The sequence below is a fragment of the Pezoporus occidentalis genome, unplaced genomic scaffold, assembly GCF_034315485.1.
Source record: "Pezoporus occidentalis ecotype Australia unplaced genomic scaffold, CSIRO_AGI_Poc_V1 ctg111, whole genome shotgun sequence".
In the NCBI taxonomy this organism is placed as follows: Eukaryota; Metazoa; Chordata; class Aves; order Psittaciformes; family Psittacidae; genus Pezoporus; species Pezoporus occidentalis.
This window is the reverse complement of record NW_026912898.1, coordinates 1,823,338-1,838,561: the sequence shown is the minus strand read 5'-3', so window position 1 is coordinate 1,838,561 and position 15,224 is coordinate 1,823,338. Positions and strand designations below refer to the sequence as shown.

General features: G+C 45.6%; 1 protein-coding gene across 1 annotated transcript; it reads right to left on the bottom strand.

The window, feature by feature from the left end:
* Positions 1-314: 314 nt before the first annotated feature.
* Positions 315-14,207, bottom strand: LOC134171046 (beta-1,4-galactosyltransferase 3-like). The gene is made up of 6 exons (XM_062632977.1): positions 13,688-14,207; positions 6,579-6,814; positions 5,771-5,961; positions 5,103-5,225; positions 1,942-2,046; positions 315-981 (listed from the first exon to the last, which is right to left on the bottom strand). Exons 1-6 carry the CDS (start codon positions 13,923-13,925, stop codon positions 840-842), a joined length of 1,035 nt encoding a protein of 344 aa, XP_062488961.1. The 5' UTR covers positions 13,926-14,207; the 3' UTR covers positions 315-839.
* Between the last annotated feature and the right edge of the window lie 1,017 nt (positions 14,208-15,224).

Here is a 15,224-nt window from a genome sequence, read left to right as displayed (position 1 = left end):
AACTACCCAGTGCGATGCTTGCACAGTAACAGGAGCTGTGTAGAGGAGAGACTGTAGAAAGGGCAAGGCCTTGGCCACTCAGTAAGTCCAAGTACATTCCTGCAGTGTCCCAACTCCACTCCTGGCATGCTTGACTTTTTCCTCAAGTATTTAATTTCTCAGAAGTCTTTTATGTTAAAGACAGCTCAACCTTGAAATATACTTCATGTTTGAGCCACAGCTGAGTTACTGGATTCATTTCCCTGCTCTGAGCAGGAGGTCAGGCTTGGTGGCAGCCTCAGCTCTCATTCACCCTCAAGTCCTCACAGTTACAATAAACACATTTCACAAGTGCTGGAGCAGGCAAGAAAAGAGTTTTCTCCTTTATTGCACTCTTGGTAAACATCCTAGAAAAATCTGAACCCAAACACAACTCCATTTGACTCAAATTCACCAGGTATTTACAGAACAAGTATAGAAAGTGGTTAAAATACAGCATGTCACATGCCAGAAGAACTTTTATCTCAATCACCATTTAAGTACAAAGCAGGACAGAGCCATCCAGCTCTGGAACAAAGGTTCCAGACAACTTGGGTAAGGAGAGCTTGATCCCTGAGGGCTGGGAGGTGGCTCTGGCTCAGGAGTTAGTTTTACAGTGTACAGTAAGCCCCAGCCTGGTTATTTGCTGTCATACTCTATTCCTGAAGCCTCTTCTTCTAACTTGTACCCAGAAGAAAAGACAAACATATGAAAGACAAAAGGATTAGTCTCAGGTGAGACTGCCACCAGGAGGTAGAGGCTGAAGGCTCACATGCACGCTGCCATACTGCATCCAACCGACCTCTTTTGTTTCCATTCCCCTAAGAGAAGGGGGGAACATAACCAATGTCCACAGTGATGTTGGTGTAAAGAGGATGCTTTGTCCTGGAGAGGAGCTTGAACTCTAATGAATTCATTCCATCATCTTTCCATGTTTTCCTGGTGTTGTGGTGGGAAGTGGGCCTGAGAAAGGAAAAATAAATAGAAGAACAAAGGTGATGTTTGCAGCTGAAGAAACAGTTTTCCAAGGGCTCAGCAGGTAAAAGCTGCTACCAGAAAAGCCCCAAGAAAATTCTTCTTGTATAATAGAGGCTAATACTAATCCATAATCCAGAGAGAAGGCACTTTGCAAGACTGAACAGATCAGATTAAGTTCACTCTGAGTATTCTAAACATGGAGGGCAATGCAGACTGGAACCTAATGAGCCAGGGAGACCAGTGAGGCGACAACTACAGCCTGAAAGCAACCAGGAACCAGCAGCAGCTTAGCGAGAGCAGGGTGTGCATCACAGGCCTCAGAGCAGTGATGTACACAGGCTGCTGTAGGTGGGGTTTAAGACAGGGCTGCTATGGAAACTTAGGGTTTGAGATAATAAAGGGAAACTTTCACCACACTTGACCCAAAACCCTCTTCCAGCTCTTAGATACAACTGTGTTTTTGCTAAGATCTCTCACAACCCCTTCCTCATGTCTTCATACTACACTACTGTTTTCCAGCATTTTAACAACACATTGTAAATCCACAGATTGAAGAGCAGGTTTGTATAATAGGGAAGTTGTAACAAAGTGCCTCTTCACACTAAACTCTCCCTCTTTACAAGAAAGGCAGTATTTTCTTTCCCAAGTTTTAAGCATCAAATCACTTGGGGAATAAATCTGACATGTATGAGCTTCCTAGCTAGCATGTGTCCTTAACCATAGGAAAAACAAGGAGGAAACCAGGAGAAACCCTTCAACACAGACTGTCAGTTGCAACAGAATCATTCTGCTCCTGGGAGACTCCTCTAAATAGCCATGTGAAAGCAGAAAGACAAGCAGTGGCATTAGACAAAGTGACACTTAACTGCCTGTTTGGAGGCAGATGATGGCACCAAGGCAGAGAACAGCCACCAAACTCCACACACCACCATCCCCAACACTTACCTTCCCCAAGGCTCTTGTGTCTCTGTCCCTTTGTCATAGTCCATCACTTTGTAGCGTCCGAGGTGACGTGGGGTCCGGACTATTTTCATTCCTGCCAGCTGAATCCTTTAAAACAACAAAGGAAATGGTTGCTTAGGCATAAAGATGCCATTTCTAGGCTTAGTTATAGGGGAATGCAAACCCAGGGATGATTTGCAGTGTTGATGCAGGAAAAGCAAAAGGCTGAAGGGAGTGGGTTTAACACCACAGTGCCACGTTATCTTCTCTAGCAAGTCCTACCCAGGCTTGGGCTGGAATGCTCCCAACTACAGGGTGCTTTGACAGTGTACAGAGAGGATTATAGCAAGCAGGGAATGAACAACAGCACAGAGAGCATTCTAGAGCTATCCCCTTCAATCTGACAACTGAGCATGATTCTCACTCCCTAGCAAGAGCAGAGCTTTCACTGCCTAGGCTTCCATCACTGAAATGAAAACAAACCCAACAGCCAAATTTGCAGTTCCTGAAAGGAAGCCAGTGCTGAGTTTCAGGTCATAGAATCACAGACTGGTTCGGGTTGGAAAGGACCTTAAGCTCATCCAGTTCCAACCCCCTGCCATGGGCAGGGACACCTCACACTAGACCATGTCACCCAAGGCTCTGCCCAACCTGGCCTTGAACACTGCCAGGGATGGGGCATTTACCGCTTCTTTGGGCAATCTGTGCCAGTGCCTTGCCACCCTCACAGTAAAGAACTTCTTCCTTATATCTAACCTGAACTACTTCTGTATCAGGTTGAACCCATCACCCCTTGTCCTATCACTACAGTTGCTGATGAAGAGTTCCTGATTAAGTCTCCCTCTCTTTGAGAAGTGCCATTCATTCAGATGCTCTGGTATGTGATAACCAGAGGCACCAGCCAAACCAAGGACAGCCACTCAGCTCCAGGGCTGATAAGAACAGAGTGAGCTGAAGGCTCAGAATTCCAGAGGAGAGCTCAACCCCAGCATTTCAGATGCTGTAACCCATTGCTGATGGCACCTATGGTACTTTACCAATCCCGAGTGCCTGCAGCAGTGCTAAGGCCAGCAAACCTCCATCATCACACCCGTGATCCTAAGAATGAATGTTTGCTCAACTGCGGTCACCTCAGTGGCATGTTTGCAACACGTGTACCAGAGCTGGTAAAGCAGTGAGCTGCACTGAACCTGGAATGCTGCAGAACTGGCACAGGCCACAGAACTGAAGGGATTTGTTAGTCTGGAGCCATCACATGATGACAACATTGACAGTGTGACACGCTGTCATTTCAGACTGAGTTTTAGACAAGGCTTGTTTCCTGAACATAAGCAGATTCAATCAAAGAGACAAGAAGAAGCACAAACACTAAACTAGCTTTGCTGTTACTGGCTTTGCATTACAAGATTCAACTCAAACCATAACATAAAAGAGTCAATACATTCATTTACTATTAAGAAGAACCCAACAGACCTCCCTGGAGCTGATAATGTTAACCCCTAAGTGCTACCAGTTTGAGTAGTGTTTTCTTCTAAAACCAGGCAGATCCTGGTGTTTGCTAAGACAAGCAGAGTACTGCATTTCAGTGTCCAATTTCAAATAGTCATTTTATTGCCACATGGTAAGAAGTGTGTGAGCATCCTCTAAAATCCAAATCCCAGTAGGTGCATCGAGTTAGTCATTCAAGACCAGGCAGCTCATTCCAACTTAGAATCACAGAATCAGCTCAGTTGGAAAAGACCTTTAAGATCATCAAGTCCCATCACTTGCTACCTGGGAGACTGACCCCACCTCACTCCATCCTCCTACATCCTAGTTGTAGAGAGCAATAAGGTCCCCCCCGAGCCTTCTCTTCTCCAGACTAACCCCCCCTCAAAAGGTCCCTCAGCTATTCCCTCATCACACTTGTGCTCCAGGCCCTCCACCAGCTCCACTGCCCTTCTCTGGACCCACTCCAGCAGGCTGAGGCCGGATAAATCATTAACAGGCACTGCCCCGGCCTCTGTGTACCTGTGGCCACCACAGAGCTAATCATTAGTGTGAACCTTCAGAGAAACACCACAGGATTTACTCCCCTTCACAAAAGGGCTATTTGGAGATGTACATAACCTAAGGCAGCCATGACCGTCACGGTACCGAAAGCCATGTTAAGTGCCTCAGCTGTACCAAGAACAGCTGAATAGACCCATGTTTGATGGATGGATCTATTTCCCCAGCATTCCATTCATTTAGGAAATGCTGAATCTCTAAACAATCCTACACCCTTTTGGTTAAGCTTCGTCTGAAAGGAAAAGGAGGAATTCTATGTTAGAAGAGCCGACTTTCAATTCTGAGAAGAATATTGCTTTCCAAAAACTCCTACAGTGCTGGAACAGAACACTGCACTGTGTAACCTGTCACACTGTGCAAGACAAAAACCACACGAGGCCTTTAGTGCTGGTGCACTAAACTCCTCATGAGCTTGCCATGAGAGAAAGGTGCACAGTGCAAGAGGAAAGCCAAATAAAGCAGCTACAGCCATGGTTTTCTACATGAAGGATTTGAATTAGGTTGGAACTAAACTCATTGTATTCACTAGTACAGTGTGCTGCTGCCATGGTAACTCAAGTACAAGAAACCCCATCAGATTTGCTGCCACTGACTAACAGGAGTACACAGGCTTCTCCATCGCTCAGCGCTGCAGCCAGAACTCCTTGTCTTCCTTAATTCCAAGTACTGGTGATTCGATAACACTTGGAGCAAGCTAAATGCACTTCACATAACTTAAATTCCCAACTGGCTGAGCATTATTAAGTACCTTCTTGGTTTCCTTATCAAGCCTGCGGATTCCTTCCCTCCCTTGGGACTGTTAATGTCAAGGGAGTCACTTGTCAGCTACTGGTGGTTATAACCCCTTGGACACACTCCAGAGCCACTGAAAGCACAAGGACATGAAGTAACATTCTGCCCTCCAGAGTCTGAGGAAAGCTTTGTCCTCCCAGCATACAATGACTGAATTCAGAGATTCTGAGCATCTGCTGACATTAACCACTCCCAACGCCAGCAGCATTTTGGATTATAACAATAACTACAACTACATGAAGGAACATCCATCATCTCAATTCCTTTCTCAGGGTAATGCTACATGGTCATGAGCCAGCTTAGTTCTGTTTCAGCATTAGTACCTTGTAGCAATGTCATCATTTTCACCACCACTGCCCCAGTATGTGTTTGGAAACCCATTCATCTTCATGTAATGTTCTGGAGTCAGAGCAGATACACCCCCAAAAAATGACTTAGATGGCAGACTAAAAGAGAAAGGGAAAAAAATATCAGTATTAAAGGATAATACCAGCCTTCCATAAACTAACATCATCATCCAAGTCGCACATACATCAATCATACTTTACAGACACTGTCATAACAGTGGTAAAACCCAAAACAACAAACCCAGTGTTAATTCCTACCACGTTCCATCCCTCCCACCTTCTCCCCCAGCAGACTGACGTAAAGCTGGTTTTGAAAGTCACATCTTGGGGCAGTTCAAAATACTGGCATCCTATCACACACCTTCCACTTGATCCAGTAATTTCCACCCTCTACTTTTGTCCTGGAAGGACAGGCAAACAGGCTGAGCTGAGAGTGGAACAGGGAGCTGCTGGTAAGGAACTGTTCCTAACTGTTCCTCACTGCATGCCTACGATTAAGAACACCCTTTTCTGGGGAAGTCACTACTGCAACACTAACAAACAAAACCTCTCAAAGGTGTGTCTCCCACTGTTCCCATTCCTACTTTCTATGCCAAAGTGAACCAATTAGAATGCATACATCCAAAGGAAATGAAGGTACTTACGCGTACTGAAACTTATCCATAGCACTGGCTATGTGCTTGGGATAGTATTCATCACAAACATAGAGGTTATAATCATTCTCAGGTACCAGGTCGACATCATGCAGGAGCAGACAGTCCCAGTCTTCATCCTTCAGGGCCTCCCGGACACCGACATTGAGCAGCTTTGCTCGGTTAAAGGTACCATTCCCCGCCTGGAAAACCAAACCTACATTTCTTCACCAAAACAACAAGGATGAGAACTCCATGTACATTTACGTGAGCAAAAAAAAGCCTGATTTGATTGAATGAAGTTGGGATGAATCAATACAGGCTGCAAATTTCATGCCCCAGCCTCTAAAAACATCACGCATTCTCTCCAGTGTTCCCAGTTGTACACTTTGCTGTTCCAGGCACCTGAAGAAGGCTCGCTTTTAAAAGGCCCATAAGCCAAGCTTCCCCTCAGGAGGGTCAAACCAGATGTTTTTATCTGATACAGACTAAAAAATACCTGATTTCACTTTAGCATTTAGTGTCCCTAGTTTTGCTCAATAGCCCCAGTGGCAAGCTACAGACAAGCCACATGCAACTCCTGAGGAGATGAAAATACAAGTTACCACTTACTGACAACTTTATCCCTCTAGAAGGGAAAAAGCAGAACCCATCAATAGCAGAATGATGGTACGGAGATGGGACAGCATATAACTGACCTCCTCTCAGCCCATGCATGAAATGGTACTTCCACACTGAAGAAGCCACCTTTCTTGTTCAGAACCTAATCCTGAACTCGGAAGCCCAGCTACCCCACTGGGCACATCTGATTGAGCTTTACCTGCTGAATCAAGTAGATAGTGTAACTCAGCTGCTGGCGCTGCAGGAAAGGATGGATATAGTAGAGAAGATGGTGAAGGTACTTCTTCTGGTTCCTGTAGGCTACAAGGATGGCTGATCGGTAGCGGGCCAGGCAGTGAGGTGGCCTGTAGCTGCCACCAGGCCGAACGAAAGGGTTTTTTCTGATGATCATCTTTTCACTAGGGAGCACTCTGAAGGTGATGGTTAATGGACCAACTGTGAGGAGAAGACAGAAAAAAGGGAAACAAAGTAAAGACCAGTGATGTTTCTCAACCTTCATTCACACCTACCACATCAGCTACATTATGTTTACTACTTCAGACACCAGCCCTACTGCAGAACAGGTAACACCACCAAACAGATGTACTCACATAGAATCACAGAATGGTTTGGGTTGGAAAGGACCTTAAGATCACCCAGTTCTAACGCCCCTGCCATGGGCAAGGACACCACACACTAGACCATGTCACCAAAGGCTCCGTCCAACTTGGCCTTGAACACTGCCAGGGATGGGGCATTTACCACTTCTTGGGCTGCCTGTACCAGTGCCTCACCACCAGAACTTCTGCCTTATATCTGACCTGAACTACTTCTGTATCAGTTTGAACCCATCACCCCTTGTCCTATCACTACAGTCCCTGATGAAGAGTCCCTCTCCAGCATCCTTGTAGCCCCCTTCAGATACTGGAAGGCTGCTAATACGGGCATGGAGGATGTTCAAAAGGACATTCAGCAGGGTGGGAAAAAATAGCTTAAAGCCTGGATGAATACGAACACTTTAGGAAGTGTCAGCTTTATCTTAAAACAGGCTCAAGCTCAATTTGACATTCTAGGTACATGCCACAAAGGCTGTTCATGCTGTGTCATTTAACTATATGCACTATGATAAGCAGGCAGTGCTTCAGAATGTGGGGAGCAGCAGATGACAACTGAGCAGGAAGAAGAGAGATGTTATATCTTCTGGAAGAAGCACAGGGCAGCAAGAAAACTACATCCGAGATGTACTTTCTCTGCTCCGCACTCTGATATTAAACACAAAACATACTGGATGTGTCCCTCAGTTCTTACCTCAGCAAAATCCACATTTTTAGATGGATTCTTTCACAGCAAAATCTGCATTTTTAGACAGATTCGTCCATTCATCAGATGGAAAGAGCTTGACAAGTCACAGGTAAGAAAGAAACTATAGAAAGTTTCAACTAACATTTTATCACAGGCTTGCTATTGCTGCAGCATGAAGAAACAAATCAATTATTTCAGTGTCTGTTCTGGGGAGTAAGAGAAGGTTCCAGAACTACCAGAAGAGCTCTGTTAGTTTAGATATTAAACCAGCGTCTCTTCATGGCTTCTAACCACTGTCAACTTGTGTGAAACAGACAGCACAAATGCAGAAGTTGAAAATCTATTCCTTAAATGAACGAGCAAGATTCACCTAAATCACAAGTAACGCTAATAATTTCACATGAGAGTTTGAAGTAGGACCAACAGTTCTCTGCAGGCCATGCTACCCAAAGACAACGTATGGTATTGCACCAGAAGCCTGCCACCAGTTACTGGTGGTTTGGTTTAGTTTGGCTTTGGTTTTAAATAGCTATAAATAAAATTTTCTTTCCCTTCCAAGCTCATTTTTAATGTCTCAAAGTGAGTTTTCAGGATGCTGTATGTCAGACTCCCTCTTAAACCACTGAAATCAATCATTCTGCTAATGAAGCCTGAGAGAACAACTATTTAGGCCTGGTGCTGAGTAGCTTTCCTTTGAGCAGGGCAATGTACAGGCATGTTTCAAGTCTAAGCATTGAAGCAGTTGAGTCCATAAGGTTCTTTTTCCAGCCCATTCTAGAGTCCAGTTCCTGCTACAGTTCTAATCACAACAAAAAAAGAGCCTGTGTTCACCCACATCCTGTTTAACTGACACGAAGCAACAACATCCCTCCACTGCTGTGGGGGGAAGTTTGGGGGTTTTCTGAGCACTAACAAGTGTTAGGGGCTAAGATTCAAGCTGGCCATTCAGAACTGGGAAACAGTTTGCTAGCTGGTGTAACTCCCATATCTGATGGGCAAACCTGTATTGGGAAGTGTCCCCTTTTCCTCCTCAAGGAACATGCAAGGGCACTTCGTGAGGGTCAGTCTGAAAAGCCAGTGATGCCATTCCTCATGCTGTCAGAAAGGTACACCTGCTGGGAATCCCACTTCATGGGGTTTATTGGTTATGTTTGGTTTTCAAAGGAAAACCTGAATTTTGCTTGTCAGCAAGCTCTTGCAATAGCTGACTCACTTTTCAGTCCTTCCCTAAATATGTAAAATGCAGGGGAATTTGATTTTGACTGCTGCCCTCAAGTAGGAAGCGTGAATATGTTGCCATACCTCAAACAGAGGAGCAGTACTTCAGAGAATCATGCTGTGGGCCCATGAATCTAGGTCATAGTTACAGTTAAGATTTTATGAAGTTATTACCTACTTCTACACTACTTCCCTCTGTACTGGGCACTGGTGAGGCTGCATCTTGAATCCTGTGCTCAGTTCTGGGCCCCTCACTACAAGAGAGACATTGAGGTGCTGGAGCGGGGCCAGAGAAGGGCAACGGAGCTGGTGCAGAGCCTGGAGCACAAGTGGGATGGGGAATGGCTGAGGGATGTGCGGGATTTAGTCTGGAGAATAGAAGGCTCAGGGGGGATCTTATCGCTCCCTATAACTGCCTGACAGGAGGATGGAGCCAGGAGAGGGCTGTGCTCTGCTCCCAAGGAACAAGTGACAGGACAATAGGAAATGGCCTCAAGCTGCACCAGGTGAGGTTTAGATGGAGATGAGGAACAATTCCTTCCCCAAAGGGTGCTCAGGCATTGGAACAGGCTGCCCTGGGCAGTGGTGCAGTCACCGTCCCTGGAAGTGTTCACACACCGTGTAGATGAAGCCCTCGGTGCCATGGGTTAGTGGTGGCCTTGGCAGTACTGGGGAACAGTTGGACTTGATGGTCTTAAAGGTCTTTTCCAACCTGGTTGATTCTGATTCTATGCAGTTTCTTTTTCTGCCTTTAAGACCACCACGTTTCAGCCCAACATTGTTTGTTACCTGTAGGTTTTATTGCTTTTCAGATTTATGAACTCCCTGATGATCAGATCTTTAACTGAACCACCATTACCCACTGATTTGATGACAACTGGAGCTTGCTAAAGTAATGTTATATTCAGATTGGATTTCAACTACACATCATTGCTCCAAGGAAAATATAAGATAGGGAATTAATCCCTTTTGTTCTCCTACAACAGCCGTCTTTCATGTTCTATAATACAATCAGGGCTCTTTGTATTGCAGAGTTAAGATTCTGTAGCAATAATCCTTCAATTCCAAACAATCCAGTCTAAATTTGGACATAAGAGAATGAGTAAGGTAACATGCAATAGTTTCACTCCATACCTCACACTCCTCAGCTCAGAAACTCACTATGCCATGGAAACACAGAAGAAAAGAAGTTAGTCTGTGTCTCCAAAACCCCAAAACCTCTGCTGCCCTATACTGCTTGGTACAAGCTACTTTGTGGCTCTCCAGTTTCTTTCCTGTCCAACTACCAAGAGGCTAATGCACTGTAATCCAGTTAAATCTCAGCTGTGAACAGAGCAGTTGCAGGCTGGACCAAAGAGAAACAGAACTGCTAGAGTGCAGCTCTGGAAAAGAAGGAAAAACCATTTTAGACGTGCTGGCACAGGATCCCAATTCAGACAAGGTGCAGGATCAGCACCCTGAAACATCCAAGTCACTTCTCCATAGGATGGGTCCTAAGCTCTTCCTGTGCCTGTATATTCACATAATGTTTTAACTGATATGAAACTTTTATGTATAGTGTTAAACCCCACAGATCTCTGTCTGAATTGTTACTGGTGCCAGTGACAGCACACTCCTTGCTTGCTTTACTTTCTAGGCAACACATTTGACTATCAGTGGGAATGTACTGATGGTGACCATATCTATCCCATCTTAGGAAAGAAACTACACGACATCTCAACTCCTCGCTACACATTTGGAGCTAGCAGCTATTATGACACATTTCAAAGAGAATAAATAGAACTTACACAAGCTGAGCAAATGGGAACAGTAGTATAGATAAATACCTCACTGAGAAAGTACAGCACCACACACTACATTAGCAGAGTCATACTTGTATATTTCTACCACTGTCTGAATAAAGAAGCAGGAAAAAAAAAAGCACAGCAACAGCCCTAACTTAAGGAGCAATTTCTAATGCCAGAATACAAGGCTGCCTCAACTGCACTTGAAAGTGAATCTCAGCATTCCCACCTTTTCACTGCTTTTTAAATCCAAGAGAAGAAACTCTAATAGGAGAGCCTCCATTAGAAAAAACAGCAGGAACCACTCATTACCATAATAGATGGTTACACTCATGGAAGGGTTATGACAGGGAGTAACTAGTCTAAGAAGGGCTTTGAGGAAAAGAAATTCATCCATAGCACGAGCAGAGTATGAACAGCAGAGTTACAAACAGAACTTTCAACTGTTAAAGCCCCTGAGGACCAAACCAACTCATTCAGCACACACCATGCATGAAGGTACCTCTTAAAGTCTAAGTCTTCCAGCATCAAAGTTCTTCTTGCTCAGAGAAAAAGATGAGCTGAAACAACACATCCTGCATGCAATGTCAGAAAGTCAAGAGGATGCTTTGCTTTTGCCAAGAACAAAGGAAGAGAAAACAGGCAACTGGTTATTTGTGTAGAAACTTTAACCTTTAAAGGAACTGGAGTGATTTATTCACAGTATTAATGAAGACAACGAGGATCTCGTACAACGCTTTTCAAGCTGCTGGTTGCAAAATGCTCAGTGGACACTACTAAGCATTAAAAAAGTAACATCAGTCAGCAAGTCCAGTCCCTCCAAGGCAAAGATGTTCCTCAATTATACTGTAATTCTTACTCTGCAGGCCTGGAAGAGCCAAGATGCTGCAGATTTATGAGGTGGGAGCCAGATGAGCTGATCTTACATTCAGTTATCCAAATGATCTACTATATACATAAGTGGGAGAAGCACTGCACTTCATGAAAGCCCTGATGCAGAAACCATTTAAGCTATTTGGCATTCTCCCAATTCCTTTAACATGCTTTGGAGTGGCCACAGCTCTGAACTGGAGACTGGAGTCCTCGAGAATGGTTTTGAAGTCTCATTTAATGGAGTTATGAAATTAAAGGCCCACAAGTCTCAGTCATTCTCTCAGTCCCATAAGAGAAGTTGATCAAGACATTCATACAGTATTTATGTATCTATTCATACGTGACCATCACACACAGAACAAAGAGCAACTACACTGCAGAGCAGCACACGTGTCTCTGCTAAAAGAAACCCCAAACTACCCAGAAAGGCTGGCACATGGTGATACCAGTAGGAGTAATTTATTTCTCACATTTAAAGGGAAATATCACTGAGTAAAAGTTAAGCTGCAGCTTAATTCAGCTGATCTGAATCAGGGATGGGCAGAAGAAGAGGTCTTCAAAAGATTTCACAGCTCTAAAAGCACTCATCACTGTAACTTTACTCTGTGTCTGCCTCCTTTATATAGGTCACTACTTCTACTTATCTGATGGCTTGGAGGCTGCACAGAACTGCACCTAGTTTTGTTGCTTTTCTTTTTTGAGACAAAAGCTTTCTCATTTAACTCTTTGCAGGGCAGCAGATTCTCAGCAGCAGAGACAAGCAGAGCGCAGGCACATTTCTGCTGTGCTTTTTCCAATAAAACAGGTCAGGCTGAAGCATAGGATTGTAGCTTCCCAGAAGAACTGATGGGCTGTACCTAGTGATGAACAGAGACTGCACAAAGCCCACTCCAGCTGGCACCTGTGCAAAAAGGCCCTGTACTGTAAGTATTTCAGTAGAGCTGTTTCCAAGGGAAATACTGAGGTATATTCCCAAAAGTTATAATGTAGTTTCATCATACATCCCGCATTTATTTCATTTAACCTCAGCACCAGAGGAAGGAAGAAATCTTCCCAAAAGAACAAACACCATTACAAAGACTGCAGTCTAAAAAGGCTCATCCAAAGCAGAGTTCTCTTAACTGAAGTAAGCAACTTGATAGAAGAGTAACCACAGCACTGGCTTTCCACAATACTTCCACCTTAAACCAGGTGGTAAGAGCCATTTGCTTACTGTGCTCCATGTGAGGTGATCAGCTCTCCTAGAGCAGCAGGGCAACTACTAAGTAGTAGTTGCGAGTAGTATATTCAAGACTTGGCTAAGCAGAAACCTGTGCAGTACAGACAATCAGACAAGGGTAACTTACTACAGAGAAGTAGGTGTCCCCAAACAAGCTGTAAGTTCATACTTACCAACTCATCCATTCCTGAGTTGACCTGATTAATTACTATTGGAGACGCACCACTTTTACTGCCAACAAACTTGCTTTATGGGTTCCACTTTGTACTTACTTACAGTTCCTCAACTGTTTTTAGCAGTGCAGTAGCTGGATGAATGCTACCTCTAGGGTCAGCTGTAACTTGGTCCTAGTATAAATACAAATTAGCCTATGACCAGACTTTTAAGTCTAAATGAGAAGTATCTAAGTCTAAAGGATGCATAACAATCATCGGCCAAAAAGATGGCCATGAAGAGCAAGATACAAGCTACATTCTCATACAAACAATACTTAAAGCCAACTTAATTGATTTATATTGAGATAGAGGCTTGATGTAAGGCTGAGACAAAGAACCCTGTAGTTACACTGAGTCAGGGGTCAAAATCATGCAGTTACTGAAGTACAACATTGGCACATTTTATACAGGACTGCCAAAGGAAAAGAATCCAAAATGTTCCTAACTTGGCATTAAACCCATATGCACTGTTTTCACTCTTGCTCGACAACCTCTGCATAGCCAAATCCTTCAGATTGGAAGTTTTTAGGTCAATAAAGCACTTTTCCTCACATAACCAATATGAGTCAATTACCACAAGAAAAAATTGTCAGTGTATTACACCAGTATAACAGTTTTAAAGTGAAAAAGTTGGCGAAATACACAACTGATATTTACAAAGTGTTCAGCATTATCAGTAGCAAAGCAGCCACTTCCATCACTGTGGGTTTATACCTACCAAATATCGGTGACCGCGCCGAGCAGTAGGGCTTAGCTTCTTCATTAGGAGCCCGGGTGAACAAGCTGAGGTTTGTGTACACATCGTGAGTCCTGGAGTAATCCAGGACCTGCGGTGTGGCTAAGAACCCCCGGAACACATGCGAAGGTCCACCTCGGTACAGGATCAGGATAAACACCGCTTGGAAGACAAACAGAAACAGCAGAAAACAAGGGTTTTCCGCACGGGAGAGGGACATCGTTTTTAGCCCATGCTCTGCAATCACACCGGTGAGGAGCTGCGGTGCTGTTCCACGTTCAGGGCTACATCGCTGTGCACGGAAGATCTCCTCCTCCTCCTCCAACTTTCGGAGGCGGCAGCGCGCTCCTCTTTCCACGGCCTCACCTCCCCTTTCCACCACAGGCTCCGCGGGGCGGACTGAAGGAGACAAAAAGCTGCTCAAGCCCACCCGGTGCACAACAGCCACAGGCGCAGCGGCCCCCTTCCTCCCGCAGCCTTACGCCTACCCCGGCGGGACCGCGCTCTGAGAGAAACAGCGGCGGAAAGCACAGGGAGGTGACAGAGCAGGCTCGCCTGGAACCCCTCCGTAGACGCCCGACCTCACCTCAGTCCACCCCTCTCCAGGGCCATACCTTACCCCGCTGCGGAGCAGCCGGCCGGCGGCGCGGCCGTGTTCACCCAGCGCAGCCCCGCCCGCTCTTCCGGAGGGACTACAGCTCCCAGCATGCAAAGCGGGGAAGCGTGAGCCCCGGACGGGCTGCGCCGCCGCGGAGCATGCTGGGAGGTGTAGTTCCCACCCTCCCTCAGGCCCAGTGCGGTCGCGGCAGCGGGTAATGGCGCTGTGGGGTGAAAGAGGGGCTGCTGAGTGGCGCTTCTCCTCTGTTAACACAGGGCCAATGTGCCGGCTTTTAATTAGTTATGGGCTGGTAGCTATGCGTTCATGAGCAACCTAGCCTACTGGAAGGCGTCCCTGCCCGTGGCAGGGGATTGGAACTGGATGGGCTTTAAAGTCCCTTCCAACCCGAACCACTCTGGGATTGAACGGAGCTGTGAACTGAGAAGAGGGAGATGGGCTGGAGTGAATACCTGTGCCTGAAGGGACTGCAGCAGCACAGCCTCCACAGCAAGGGACCTCCTGCCACGGTCTCGCTGTAGCAAACAACTTTGCCTTTTACACCTATCTCTTTACTGGCTAATTTCTTAACGTGGCTTAGGAGATAGCACCCATGATCCATCCGCCTGCTCTGCTGACACGTTCTCCATGTGTTGCCCGTTTTCACTTAAATTCGGCACAGAAAAAGGTACAGACACTAAATCCCTACAGGGCTTCAAAGAGCAGTCGGTGGCTGGGTTTGCACTGAGGAGAGCAGTAAAATAAATGCCTGTGAGAGAGGTGCACGTCCCTTAGCTCAGCCTCCCAAGGTGCCCATCAGCCAGGGCACCCAGCCCCAAACCAGCCAGGCCAGTGCTGATATTTGCCCTCCAGACTGGGTGACAAGGCACAAAGGAGGGGTGGATGGGGTGACAGCTTTTATAT

What these genes read in the sequence shown, in the direction of transcription:
- LOC134171046 (XM_062632977.1), bottom strand. Translation starts at nt 13,925, where the DNA reads ATGTCCCTCTCCCGTGCGGAAAACCCTTGTTTTCTGCTGTTTCTGTTT. An exon ending in GGCGCGGTCACCGATATTTG is followed by an intron (nt 6,815 to 13,687) that starts GTAGGTATAAAC and finishes TTCTCCTCACAG; the next exon opens with TTGGTCCATTAACCATCACC. An exon ending in AATGATGACATTGCTACAAG is followed by an intron (nt 2,047 to 5,102) that starts GTACTAATGCTG and finishes GTTGTTTTAAAG; the next exon opens with GATTCAGCTGGCAGGAATGA.